The sequence below is a fragment of the Eupeodes corollae genome, chromosome 2 (assembly GCF_945859685.1).
Source record: "Eupeodes corollae chromosome 2, idEupCoro1.1, whole genome shotgun sequence".
Lineage (NCBI taxonomy): Eukaryota > Metazoa > Arthropoda > Insecta > Diptera > Syrphidae > Eupeodes > Eupeodes corollae.
This window is the reverse complement of record NC_079148.1, coordinates 19,201,273-19,216,682: the sequence shown is the minus strand read 5'-3', so window position 1 is coordinate 19,216,682 and position 15,410 is coordinate 19,201,273. Positions and strand designations below refer to the sequence as shown.

The 15,410-nt window shown below is 30.7% G+C and overlaps 1 protein-coding gene across 1 annotated transcript; it reads right to left on the bottom strand.

The window, feature by feature from the left end:
- Positions 1–14,375: 14,375 nt before the first annotated feature.
- On the bottom strand, positions 14,376–15,410 carry LOC129944782 (GATA zinc finger domain-containing protein 15-like). The gene has a single exon (XM_056054445.1). It carries the CDS (start codon positions 15,408–15,410, stop codon positions 14,376–14,378), a length of 1,035 nt encoding a protein of 344 aa, XP_055910420.1.

Genomic DNA, 15,410 nt, shown 5'->3' with positions numbered 1-15,410 from the left:
TGTTTAAAAGAAATACTGTTTTGAGATTTGTATTGTTGTAAATGGTCAAGTTTTATTTATGTTTGTAAAACAAAATTGGTGAGTGGGCCAACGTGCATAAAAATCCTGTATAATTGAAGATTTGTTTTTCAATTTCATTTTCAGAATATTTCATTTTATACATGATAGCGTCCAAATTTTATATTTAAAATTGAAGTTCAGTTTACTATATTTAACAATTTCAAATACAATTTTCTCTGTTTAGTAGTCTGTATGTAATTTTTAATCTTTTTCATTATTGTGTTAAGACATACAACGTTATATTCAGAGGATTAAACACAGCGTTGGTATAAGGCGTTGGATTGGCCTATTATAAAATTAGTAAATTAAGTGAAACAATGTTTCTTGAAACCACAACATTCAACTTTGTAAACAGTGACATACTAGATGAACAAATATCAACAGCTTCTACCTCGAAAATAAATTATCAGAAAAATTGTTTAAGAGAAATTAAACATGATGATCAAGATATTTCAGTTAAATGGTGGGTCCAATTAAGAAAAATAAAATGTTTGTGTTGAGAATGTATTTCAAAATATTTGTTCTTTTGCTAATAACGATTGAACTTATTAATGCAACAAAATACATTTGCTTTTGAAGGAATTCCCATTGGTTATTATAGCCTGTGTAAGCTACTTCCGCGATAAATGTAATTTTTTCGATTTCAGAACTCATATTCTTTTTTTTATTTTGAGAAAAAATATCAGAAATGTCATATTAAAAGTGTCATTCGAAGCACCCTCGAAGCAGGCCCAACGTAACGCAGACGAAGCTGAAGCGTGTTTGTGTTTCAAAAGGGACTTGAAAGTAAGGCAAGTTTTTGATTGCCCAACTGCCAAATTGTCTTCCAATTAAGGCAACTTTATTGGAAAGTGGACTGGAAAGTTAGTCAAGAAAAATATCATTGACTATCAAGTCAAGTCTACTTATGTCAAAATGACAGTTGATAATGTTTTAAAAACGAAAATCGAAATAGATTTGTGTATGAAGTAACTCACTCGTTAATGAGCTTTACAAATTGTTTGCAAGGTCAGTTTTAATCCAAATGAAGTCATTTTAAAGAGAACAAAGATGCAAGATGATAACATTGGAGTATTTTTAACCTCACATAGGAATTTATTGTAATGGGTCCGATTTGTTGAATTGAAAATGTTGACATTACTCGACGTTTTAAGGTCCTCAGAGTCGAAATAAAAGATTTTTAGAGAGGTGTCAGTACCTCCGTACGTTTGTATGTTCGCGACGTTTTTTCGTCGTCCAAGAACCAGAGGAGATATCGACTTCAATAAAATTTTGTTGGATAGATAATAATGCAGAAAGGGTTCTCTAGAAAATTGCGTGGGTGTTTTTACCGTAGCAGTTTAAAAAAAAGTGAATATTGTAGTGAACCCTAAATATCTCACGAACCAACAACGCTAGAGATTTGATACTAATACCATATATTCTAAAGTGATTTCAAAAAAACATATTTTTGGAAACAAAAACGATTTTTTTATAAATAAAAAAGTAAAAAAAAATATTTTCAGCTCCAAAATTTTACGAATGAAATATGATTTTATATCTAAAACAATTTTGTGCAAGGAAGAATAATGTTTTGAACATCTGGTGAAATTTTGAGAAAAATCGGATAAAAAGTTTGTTTAATAAAAACAAAAAACCTAACAAAAAAAATTTTTTCAAAGTTGGTAAAAATTGATTTTTGACTCAAATATCTTTTTAAAAATTTGAAACATATTCTTTAAATTAATTTTATTTTATGAAAAATCTTGTTTTCAATATTCGTTAAAATTTTGAACATATCGAATAACAGTTTTTTTACAAAAAATAAAAACCTAAACAAAATTAACAAAACTTGGTGAAAATTGTTTTTCGACTCAAATATCTTTACAACAATTTGAGATTATGGCTTCCAACAAATGTTCACTTTTTAAAAATATTGTTGTCAACATTTAGACAGATTTTGATAAAAATCGAATTAACAGTTCTTCTTTCAAAAAATAAAAACCTAAAAAAAATAATAGAAGTTGCTAAAAATTGATTTTTGACTCAATTATCTTTTCAAAACTTTGAGATGTTGTCTTTAAACTACTTTTATCTTTTAACAAATATTGTTGTCAAAATTCAGTAAAATTGTGAAAAAATTCTAACTAATAGTTTTTTTACAAAAAGTAAAAACTTAAAACAAAAATATTTTAAGACTTGATACAAATCTACTTTCGACTCAAAAAGCTTTTCTAAAAATAAAAACATTGTCTTCAAACTTTTTTAATAAAAATCCAACAGTCGGTTTTTTTAAAAATCTACAAAAAATAATACGCAAATTTGTTAAAAATTGATGTTCGGTTCTCGATATCTCGGGAAAAATAGAAGGCATTGATCATCATATCATTCGTCCATTTTGTATTTGTTTCTTTAAAAAATAAAAACTTTAAAGAAATGCTACTGAAATAGGTAAAAATTGGTTTTTGACTAAAAATATCGTTAACAAAACTAAATTTTGAAATAAAACTATTTCATTATATGAAAATATTGTTGGAACTTTTTAAATGTCTTAGAATAATTCAACTGGCCACTTTTTTAACTCAAATCGATGTACGGGATGGGAAGTTATCAGTGTGGGTCGCATCCCAGCCTTCTTTTAAGATACTGTGTGAGTTTTGTTTAAACTTAATGAAAGGGACTTAATGCATTGAAAATAATATGGGAAGTTAAAAATTAATAAAAGCAACAAAAATACAAATAATAATGTTGTAACTTATTTTAATGAAAAGTCTCTAGAAAGTGAAATGGAAATAGACTCTACATTTTGTCCTGCTTAAGACAAAAGTACAAGACTAATGTTAGAATTTTAAAATATTAAAATTATAGTAAATTACATTTTTAATTCTTCGCCTACTTTTCTCACTATCATTGAATACACTCAAACTCAAAACTATTGTATAGGGTTCGTCAAATACCTTTTTTTTTAAATGCTATAAAAACATCGAGTGTTGCTTCGGCTGTGTGGCACGTAGCGCGGCCCGTCCTGTTGAAACCAAATGTTGCCAATATCCACCTCTTCAAATTTTGTGAGCAAAAGTTTGGCCCGTTAACGATAGCCAAATCTGCTCTAAACATTTACTCGTTTTGGGTGTATCGGCTTTTCAGTGATGCCTGCAGGTTTTCTGTGCCCCAACTGCGATAATTTTGCTTGTTTACATACCCGCCAACATCAAAATGAGCTTCATTTGAAAAGATTTTTTTTTTGGCAAAATGGGCATTTTCTCTAAGCGTTGTTTCCAGCGGTGTTCAAGCATATACACAACCATATTCGTTCAGCGGAAGCATAAAACTGATTATCTGTCAAATCAGACATAAGTTAGGTTACCATTCATGAAATAAGCACTAGTTGAAAAAAACAACGATTCCTATATACTCTTGTACCAAAGCTATTAATCAGGGTTTTAGACAAAAACAAATGATTTCACAAGTCTAAACAAAATGTTTGATGTTAAATTGTTACTTTTAATGTTTGAATGAGAAATATTGGAGAAATTGTCAATTCCTCGGAAGAGGCAGTACCAGTGAAAAACAATTTTTATTAGGTCCACAGGCAAGTATTGAAACCAAGACATCTGTCATGACAGTTCTACGCACTAACCACAGTTATTTAGAGGTTATTAAAATACGTTTGCATGTGATTTTTGTAAACAAATGATGTCCCCCTTTCCAGATATCGAAATTTGAAAGAAAAAACAATGACATTTTTGATCATCAAATATTTTTAAGACAGTATAAGACCGTGTGCAGAAAACTATTGAAATCGGTTCATTAGTTCTTGAAAAACCTTAAAAATAAAACAACGGTTCAATGGGGGTACCATTTATTTATTATATAATTTAATAAAAATCTATCGGTTCGTTTTTGAGAAAATTCGAATTTTCGATTTTTAATCGTGCGTTCGTATAGACGTAAGGACGTAATAAGACAATCAAAAACGGGTATGTTTCTAAAAACACCGAATAATTTTGATTATAATATCTTTCTATTGGGAGTGAGAACTAATTTTTGTGTTAAGATCCAATAAAAATTATATTTTAAATTACCACAATTTTAACTTTTAAGTGTTCAAAAACTTATCAAATCAATTTTAATTAATTTTAAAGGAAAACGACAATTGAATCATGTCTTGTTGGAGTTCAGTTCTAAGTTTTTTTTTAATTTATGAATTTTTTGGGAAGAAAACATGTTTAAATTTTTTTTTAAATAGTTTAAGTCGTATTTAAGACACTGGTTACCTTTTATATAAAAACAATGTAGGTAAGTTTGGAAAATACGTTTTTTTAAATTAATCTTAACAAATATTCAGAATATAAATCAAAATAATATTAGATACAAATGAGTTTTGTAAAACAAAGTGGACTTTTTGTCACCATTTCTGAAATCAATATTTTTTAAAACAAAAATGTTAATTAGATGGTTCAAACTAAGGGTTGTATTCGGTATTACTGTCTAATCCTCCTGCTTTTTATAAACCCTGTATAACTATGCAAATGTTCACACTCCCACATTCTCTTCCTCTGGGATATAGAGCACAAATTTAAATTTTTGTGTTTCCTCTGCTGGTATTCTGCTTCCACAAATGTACAAAATCTAATTTAAACTCAGGTAGAAATGCATAGAAGCTTAAATTGCTTTAGATTGGATAGAAACACGCGAACAACACTATAAGTGCTAATGTAATAGCTTAGCTTTGATAACATACGGAGAGTGCAGGATACAGATGGTGAAGCCATCAAATGCTACAAGAAAATGTTGATTTTCTTATTTAAAACAAAATAAAGGAAATCGGTAAAGTTTTTGTGTTCGTCATGTCCTCTTTTTAAAGCTTAGTTAATGTTTGTACGAAGTTTAAATAGAATTGGAATTGGTATATGAACGTGAAAGTTAATTCAGAGCAAAGAATTGTTTTCAAATTCTTTCAGAATGTTAATCCTTTAATTGAATTCTTTAATTTTTGGGAGTATTTTAAACTTAATCAATTTAATAAAACGAATCTTAAAAACAGACCATTTTTGGAATTGCATTATTTTTCCAAAGAAAAGTTTATCACCCATGAACTTGAAACATCACTTAACAATTTAATCCATTTGCCTTGTCCAAATACCGTTTCCATCATAAATACATTAGGACATAGGACTTGGTTTCCCTTCAAGATAAAGAAAAGCAGAATGACAAATAAAGTGAATTCACCTTTGTCCTTATGTCTGAAAATTTCATTACGTATGCAGGATAAAAGTTGACACATCCTCGCACAAAATGGTACATGGTAATGGTACAAACCCTTCACACTTGATCCGGAACAGCCTGCAACAAAACTCTTAAGCTGATGATGATGATGAAAAACCATAGGATTCAAATGAGTCATGACTCATGGTCATGAGGACAAACGAATATGAAAATGCGCTCTCTTTTTTGTCCTTAACATTTCGAGGCAAAATTTCAATTGCGTTCAAGAGAAAAGGACTTTTATTTGAATGAAATACGATAAAAATGTTCAAAAAACGAAAAAGGTTAGATATGATGACAGAAAATAAATTGAATTTGCATACATTTATTTGCATGTTAAGTGATTTTTTCTTTTTCTTTGTTTTTATTTTTGTTTTTCTGCTTCTGACAACCAGAAAGCTCATAAATAAGCTCATTTATATGTATTTTTATTTCCTCTGATATGAATATGATTTTATTGTATGAAATTAACTTGATTCGTCTTTTTTATTATTTCTTATGATTTTAGCACCTTGTCGAAAATCTTTAGGAAAGTATTAATATTCATAATGTTAATAATGCAATTTTAGTTAGGGAATGATTTGTATATATAAAATTATTTTCCTATGCTTATGCAGGAAGCCCCGTAAAGTTTTGTCCAAACTGAATATGGTAATAAGCTAAGTCATGACCTCTTAGTATTTGATTACTTGTCAATACCGGCTACTTTAATGAAAAGTAGTAATAAGAAAGTAAATTAAAGCACGATTTTGTGTAAAACTAGGAAAGCAATTGCCAAATAAATATTTATTTAAAAAAGGTGTTTTATCAACGTTTTAAAAGTAGATATCTCAAGAACTACTTCAAATATATTTTGTTTTACAATGCAGAAAGGACTTTCTAAAAAATTAAGAAGTTTTTACTACAGCAATTTAAAAAAATAAAGTTAAAATTTAGGCCATCGTTGGTATTTAAAATAGTTCTAGTTATAAAAATACCTAAATATGTAGCAAATGCATTCATTTGGATAAAAGATAGCAACGTAATCAAAATTTTGTAAAAATAATGTGCTTTTTCGGGCTCATGATGAACACTGAGATGGGAGGGCATTACATTTAATACAAGTTAAATAATTTAAGAAAAAACTAATTTAAGATTCAAAATTTTGTAAGTTTTTTTTCAAAAATTTAAATCCCATTTTATAAATCAATAACGCCTTGATTTTTCAATTTTTTTTTTCGAAAATCGTTATAGCGGGTTTTTTTTTAAATTAATTTTGTATATAAAATTTTTCAATTTTGTTCTAAAAATATTCTTGGCATGCAGTTGTTTAGTAATTGTTAATGTACGCGTAACACTTGAATTTCATAAAAAAATGTGGAACCGTTTTTGAGATATAAAATTTTGAAAAATAAAAAAATCAATATTTTTTTAAAAATCCAAACAAAAAATTGCACTTTTGAAAATCACATATTGTTAAGGCAATATAAGAGCTTGTTCAACAAAAAATAATTGAAATCGGTTCATAAGTTGCTGAGAAATTTCCAAAGTTGCATTAGTACCAGCCCAGAGATGGGATTTATACTCAAGCTTTGGACGTAAGTATGTAAGTACTGTAGGTAACAGCCAGATCAGAAGGGGTGAAATATTTCTTGCATCGCCTAAGGAAACCCAAACACCTTGTGGCATTTTTGGCGACATCGCGTATGTGATTATTCGACAAGAGGTGGTTGGTGACGAACATATCGAAAATATCGAGGTGTTCAGTCTCATTGATGCAAGTGCCATCCATGGATAATGGAAATGGGGGTATATCTCGCTTTTACGATACAAGACAGCATTGCGTTTTCGAAGCATTAAATTCCACGCGGTTTTTTAATCCCCATTGAACAATGCTGTTTAGGTCGGAATTTAATGAGCTTATCATGTTTTGTCGTTACAGTTCCACATCCGAAGAAGAGGTATGTGAGTCTGAAAACGAATATAAAAAGCTAAGAGAACTATCGTCAGCGAAACAATGTATTGGATTAGATGTTGCAGACAGGAGATCATTAATGAAAATGAGAAAGAGTGTTGGAGATAAAACAGAGCCCTGGGGCACACCAGCATTTATTTTATGGACTTCAGATTTAAATCCATGCAATACTACTTGTATCGAACGATCCGAGATATAACTACTAATCCAATGAAGCAGTGATTCATGAACATTTTCGGTAAGAGAGCCTGATGTCAAACCCTATTTTTGAATTGAATGATTTTGAAATATCAAGTGCAATAATCTTCCATTCTCCGAAGCGACGTAAAGATTTGCTCTACTGTTCGGTGAGATGAAGCATGAGATCACCAGTGGACCTATTGCTTTGAAAGCCGTACTGCCGGTCATTACGAAGCTTTCGATCTTCAAGACATTTCTTGAGCTGATAATTTATCAGCGTTTTCGTGACCTCGGAAAGAAGGGACGAAAATGCAATAGTTCGGTAATTAGAGAGTGAGGAAGATTCGCCTTTTTTAGGAATAGGCTGGACAAATGCAGTTTTTATCCCCTCGGAACGAGACCTAAGGAGTGGTTTTGCCAGCGTTGAAGAACACCTCTTCTCTATGAATTGCATAAGAGGGATTCCATTCCTGCGAAGCATATTCAAGATGAGGACGAACATGGCAATTATACAAGGAAAGTGTAACATTGGGGTCATTGAACTCCTTTGCCCAGGATAGAACTTGCCTTATTGACAATGAAATTAATGTGATGTGTAAATTCTATGGAACAGAAATAAACACCTTAATCTTTAAATGTGGAGACGCGACAGAGTTTTTGCTGTGATATACAATAATCAAATGCACTAACGATTCGTTTTTTAGTACAAGTTATCGTCTGGCATTTTAAAAGGTTGAGTGAAGGCTATTTTTCCCACGCCAAAATGTGAAACTATCAATGTCGGCTTGTAAAAGGATACGATCATGGGTGGACTTTATTTTTTTCAAAATCATCGTGTCATCAGCAAAAATGAGAACTTCACTTGAGCGTAGACATGACCATATGTCGTTAATAGACAGGATGAACAGAAAAGGGCGAAGATGGCTTCCCTGGGGAACATCAGATTGAGCAACAAAAGGTTCAGAAAGACAATTTCTAAATCTTTGTTCCTAAAAATCACGGCACATTATGGCGTATTTCGCTTTTGGATCTACACCCACATTCATATAAATTCTAGCTCACAAAAAAGCTGAAGCCAGCTGATAATTCGTCGAATGGGTGCTTGAACAACAATCGGTGGAGACCGATTTTTAAAAAAAAAATTCTTCAGCGACGAAGGAAAATTCTCACTAGGTGGGAATGCTAATCAACAAAATTGTCGTATGTCGTATTTGAGGTTTTGAGAGTCCTCAATTAATCAAAGAGAGACCATTACATCCACAAGAAATCAATGCTTGTTGCGCTCTTTATTGTTCCGGAGGTATGATTGGACCTTATTTCTTCGAAAACAACGATGAAACGACTGTGAACGTCAATTCGGAGCGTTATGTTCATATGATAACAGACTTTGTTTTGCCTGCTATTGAATAATACGACCTGGAGAATTTGTGGTTTCAACAAGATGGTGCCACTTGCTAGACAACTCGAGCGAATATTTCTTTATTGCAACGGACATTTCCTGGCAGCGTAATTTCTTGTCGTGGTGATATCAACTGGTTAGCAAAATCATGCGATTTGACACCGCTCTGACTTTTTTGTAAGGTTACGCGAAAGATCGTACTTATGCAGATAAGTTTTTAACTCTTGAGCACTTAAGAACCAACATTCGTCATGTTATGTCTGAGATACTCGCCAACATGTGTCAAAAAGTGGTCGAAAACTACATCGAAAGAATCGATGCTTGCAACAATTCTCCTGCTGGTTATTTAAATTAAGTAGTGTTCAACACATAATGTCAACTTTCAGACTTTATGATAAAAAAAAGTATCATGAACCAACATATTTTATAAGTGTTTTATTTACATTTACTTTTGAAACCGCAAAATGAATAATCCTGTACAATGTACATGATAAATACATGGATACTTAGTTTTGTTCTTTCCAATAATTTGGAAAATATAATTTTTTCCATAAAATTAAACCAACAACCGCAGATGCCCTCGTGTGGAAAAATTATAATAATTGCGATTTTATACGATGAGATTTTTTAATCTATAATCAAATTAATGTGTGGCAGGCATATAAAATGTGTGATTTCTTGCCTGTCGAATGAAAATTGATAAAATCTTTTCCAATATTTTTATTACATTTTTGGTTTAACAGAATTTTATTTATTATTTGCACTTAGCATGATTTTTATGATATTTATAAATTTGAAGACATACCAAAAAGTATCAGCTGTAAAAGAAAGCCAATTTATATAGTAATGTTAGTTTTACGCGTTTTCAATAAAACAACTTGTTTCTTATTTAACTTTTTATTAATTTATTTCACTGCTCGATGGTTCACAAAAGAATGAAAGACTAACTTAAATGATTAGATGATAGAACTTACAATCTAAGCTTAAGACTATGTACATAAAAGGAACTCTCCAACTTTATCTCCAAAGAGAGATAATGTTGGATGGAGTCTTAATGATTTACATAACATTATCACTATTGCTGTTTGCATTGCAAACGACAATAGTGCGAGAATTGATTCTAAGCCGGGTGAGCCTTCATGTACATTCTATTATGTAACTCCTCCCCGGGTAAGAATTTTTGGTCTCCAAAAATATTCTTTAACACAATTGTACAATTTTCACAATTTGTTTACAGTAATTATAAGTTGTGTATGGAAATTTTACATAATTTTCAATTAAATTCTCTAATTTTTGTTTTTAATTCCATTAGTTATAACTATGTATAACAAAGTTTATTCGTATTTTTTTTCATTACAAAATTCTTCATTAGAAATAAAATGTTTTTTTTTTTTTTTAATGTTTTCTGTTACTATTTTTATTTTACTTACGAATTACCTTTCATTAAATTACATTTGTTTTAAGAAATTCGTTTGCTTTTAAATTCTTTTAGATTTCTTATTTAACATAATAAAACATTTAAATTCATTTTTTTTGTTTAAATAGCAATGTGTACTGCATACATTTTTACAAAAAATATTATTTTAATTACAATTTCATTTCAAAGTATTTTTCGAAGTACCTACTTAAGTTTTGTGTTGTTATACATTTCGAATTTTACACTTTTTTTTTTGTTTTATGCAAGCACTTCAAACTATCCTTTCAATAAAAATTTTCAATAAATTAACTTTAAATTAGTAGACTAGGCAATGCTATCATTTAATACTTTAAGAAACGATTATTGTTAGAATTGTTTTTGAAGCTACCTACAACTAACCTCAGACACATCATGAGCACAATTATTATAGTTTTAGAATATTGTGTAAGCAGCTTAATAGTTTGTAATAACCCTGAACGCACTCTGCATGAAATCTGATTCGAATACAATCTTCGAAAATTTATATTTGTGTCAAAATGACAGATAACAGAAAAGGAAACAAGAAATCTTTCATTTTTAACGTTTTACTTTATTTAACTGAATATTTGAATGTGAACACATTAATTTTTACCTAATTTGCTAATGAAATATAACAAAAGTCTTTTCCTTCGAACAAATGTTGAAGAAAATAAACAAAAAGAATACACAAATTATAAATGAATGAAGAATTGAAAAACAAATGAAAAACTATGGATTCTATGATTTTACGCTGCGGAGATAAAAGGATGAAAGTGGTAATTCTGGTAAATTTCATTATTATTTATTGTTTTAGGTACTGTTTTCTTGCTTCTGATGTTTATATAATCGTTTTACTTGTTTTTTATGATATTTTATGTTTCTATTTGTAGTTTTATCTATAGTATAATTGCCTTGTTTTTCGAATTTGTTCAATTTTTTGTACTTCGGTCTACTTTTCACTACAGTTCTGTTTTGAACTATGTTTGGGCACTTGTTAGATTCGACGGCATTTTGATTTTTCTTTTTCTTGACCCTATCTACCTTTTGCTTTTGAAAAAGGTCAGCGTAACTATCAATTTCTTGCTTCGAAAGCGTTTTATTAATGAAATCTAAAGGTCTATGTTTCGTTGTTGAATGTAAAGTCGAATTGTAAATTGTGATTACCTTAAATAATTTTTCATCTAAAGTAGAATTATCTTTTGAAGCATTCAAAATTCGAAGATGTTCATTAAAGGTACCATGAAGCCTCTCGATATCAGCGTTTCCAGTTTTCATAGATGCTGTCGTTCTTTGGAAGAAAATATTATTTTCCTTTAGGAATTGCTCAACAGCCGAGTGCAAAATGCAGGAGTCACCATCGGAAACAATTTTGTTGGGTTTTCCTAAAAATTGAATTCTCTGTTTGATTGCATTTAGTACTGCAATCCAATTCCTATCTTCCAAGGGATGGATAGTGGCATATTTTGAGAACTTATCAATTGTTGTTAAAAACATTTTACCTCTTTCGGGAAACCAAATATCCATGTGGATGATATCATTGAAATGTTTTGGTTTTTCAGTGATTTCCATTTGTTCCTGCACCGGATGTCGATCGTGCTTTGCGAGAATACAAATGTCGCAATTATTTATAAATTTTTGTATTTCTACTTGCAAATTTGGGTAGAAATATAACTGTTTGAGTTCCAAAAACATTTCATTTATACCCCTATGATTTTTAGCTAAATGTTCCTTCTTAATTATTGTGAGCATATCATTTTTATCTGTAACATCTTTTAACTTTACATTGGATTTTAGTAATTTTAATTTATTATTCATAGAAAAATATTTAACGTACAAATTTTGAAAATTAAGGTACAAGGACAAATCATTGCAAAAGATACACATAATTCCCTTCTTTAATAAAAGTCGTTTCATTATTTCCAATAAGTTGCTTTTTTCTTTATCAACTTGTATAAGGTTCTGAATTTTTTTGTGTACGATTTTAAAGGATATTTTTTCTTTTGAGCCATAAAAAAGATGAATCTGATTTTTAAACAAGTTTACGGGTTTTTCCGAAATGTAGATGTGTTGAGTTTCATCCTCCATAGCACTATGGATGGTGGCCGCAGTAGAAATAACTCCATCGTTATTTGTACCTGGCACTGAAACTTCACCAATGACTTCATCGTCATTGCAACTTTTAGGTACTTCATTATTAAATAAATTAAATAAGCTTACTTCATCGTCAGCTTTTTGACTGTCACCGGTTTCATTTTCACCGGAAACGTACCTACTCAACCCATCTGCGACGACGTTTTCTTTCCCCTTTAGGTACTCGATATCGAAGTCGTATTCGTTAAGCATTATTTTCCATCTTTGGAGCTTCATATTAGGTTCTTTTATGCCATGTAACCACACCAGGGGCTTGTGATCCGTTCGCACAATGAATCTTCGGCCAAATAAATACGTTCGAAAATATTTCACTGACCAAACGACCGCTAAAAGCTCCTTCTCTATGGTAGAGTACCTAAGCTCATGTTTGTTAAGAGTTCGAGACGCATAACAAACAGGGTGATTATCTTGGGTAAGAACTGCTCCTAAGGCGAAATTGGATGCGTCCGTGGTCAAAACAAATTTCTTGCAAAAATCAGGATTTCTAAGGATAGGGTCAGAAGTTAATAGGCTTTTTAGAGTATTAAACGATTTAATATACTGTGGATCGGTTATTTTCAATTTTTCATTTTTTTTCAAGTATTTAATCAAAGGGTACGCTACTTTGGCATAATCCCTAATGAATTTCCGGTAGTAACCGGTTATACCAAGAAATTGTTTTATTGCCTTAACTGAGGTTGGAAGTACCATTTCGGTTATCGATTTAATTTTATTTTTGTTTGGTTTTATACCATTTTGAGTGATAAAATGCCCTAAGTATTCGGCTGATATGTCTCCAAAGTGACATTTGTTAATTTGGATTTTCAAATCACTGTCCTTAAGTTTTTGAAAAATTTTTCGAAGAGATTGGAGATGTTCTTCGAAACTTGTAGAGAAAACTAAGATGTCATCTAAGTAAACTACACAAATCCTGTTTAAGTAATCTCTAAGCACATAATTCATCAGCCTCTGAAAAGTAGCTGGAGCGTTTTTAAGCCCAAATGGCATCCTTAAAAATTCATAGTGTCCACTCTTGGTGGAAAACGCAGTTTTGGCTCTATCTCTAGGATCTACCTCAATTTGATGAAAACCTTTCACCAGATCAATCGTCGAAAAATAATTACATTTTCCTAATTTGTCGAATAAATCGTCGATGTTTGGCATAGGAAATCTGTCTTCTACTGTTTGTGTGTTCAACTTTCTGTAATCTATTACAACTCGCCATTGTTTTTTCCCATCTTTATTATCTTTTTTGGGTACAATCCATATGGGCGAATTGTAGGGACTACAGCTAGGAACAATTATCTTCTGCCTCAACATTTCCGATATTTGACGATCAACTTCTTCAGAGTGAATCTCCGGATAGCGATAGAGTTTGCTATAGATTGGAATATCATTGTGAGTTATAATTCGATGACGAATTTCATTTGTAAAAGATAAAGTATCTCCTTCTTCATAAATAATTGACTTGAAAGATTTAAGTAGTGATTTTATTTTTAAAACATCAGAATTTGGTAGATGATTTGAAAAAAGAGAGTCATCAATTTCAGATGAAATTGATTCGTTGGAAAATAAACTTAAAGTATCTTTATTTTGTTCGACATAGTTTGTGTAGTTTTCTTCATCTTCGTTCAAGTATAATTTTATTGTTGCTTTATTTGTTGTTAGGCATCTATTTTTAAAATTGATAATGGCGTTCAAATCAAGAAGAATATTATTCCCTATTAATCCATCGAAACGGTTATGAAATTGATATTCCAAAAAGTTAACGAAATAGTCATTTTCATTAAATTCCTTAAACAAAGGAATTCTGTATTCTATATTTGTTTCGACGTTTCGATCAAGAACTTTAAGGACATGATTTCTAGTTTGAACTTTCCATTTTGGATTGCAAACGTTTTGATTGATGATGCTCAACTCGGCACCACAATCAATTATGAACCTTAAAGGTCTAATATGGTTGTGAATAATTATATAGGGAAGTCTTTTAGGCGATTTGCAGAAAAATTTTCGTTTTGATTTATATTTGGGTTATTCGAAGATTGTGCTGAATCAGCCTCATTTAAAGAGACATCCATAGGTTCGTAACTATTACTATTATGTGTCTGCCCACTCCTATTTGACCTTCGAGTTTGATTACTATAGGTATTAGTTCTTAGTTGTGAGGATTGGTTACTACTTTTGTTATTGTTTGGAATGTTTCCACTTCTTATGTTAACATTCGATGAATTATTATTGTTTAGTTGTCTATCACTTGTTCCTTCATAATTTCTTGGGTAAGCATTATAATTATGCCTTACCGAATCATTATTTCGTCTGTAGTTGGAATTATTTTGACCATTTCCTAGCATAGGAACACTGTTTCTTTGAGCCGAATTGAAATTTGAACTGCTCCTATTCGTTTGTCTATAAAATTGATTATAAACTGACGTATTGGGACCGGAATTTTGATGGTTTATTTCTGTTACCACCTTGTATGCATCGAATAGTGTTTGAGGGTTTCTGCTTAAAATAATTGACTTTGTAGGCTCAGGAAGATTATCTTTAAAAGCTTCAAGAGCTATTCTCTTATTAGAAGTTATAATTACCTCATTATTGTCTTCATTTAAAAGATATGAGTTATTAAGTCTACTTAATAAAGTGTTTATTTTTTGATAAAAATCCTCAATATTTGTTTGAACTCTAGCTGTTCTTATTTGATCTAAGAGTTTATTTGCTGAAAGTTTTTCTGCAAAATTCGTTTTTAAAATATCTCGGATTTGTGCCCAATCCGCTAACCTACCATGTTTTTGAAGTTCAAGCTTTGCCTTTCCCACAATTCTATCTCTTATGTAACCTAAAAGGAGTGTTTGTGTGCTTGCATCAAACGTTGCTACAATATGAGACAGTGTATCAATCCTATCCAGAAAATCAATAAGTAAACTACTATCACCATTGAATTCAGGCACTTTATTTATTAATCCTACAATAATCTTAAATCTTTCCGCCGGATTAATAGCTTCCAT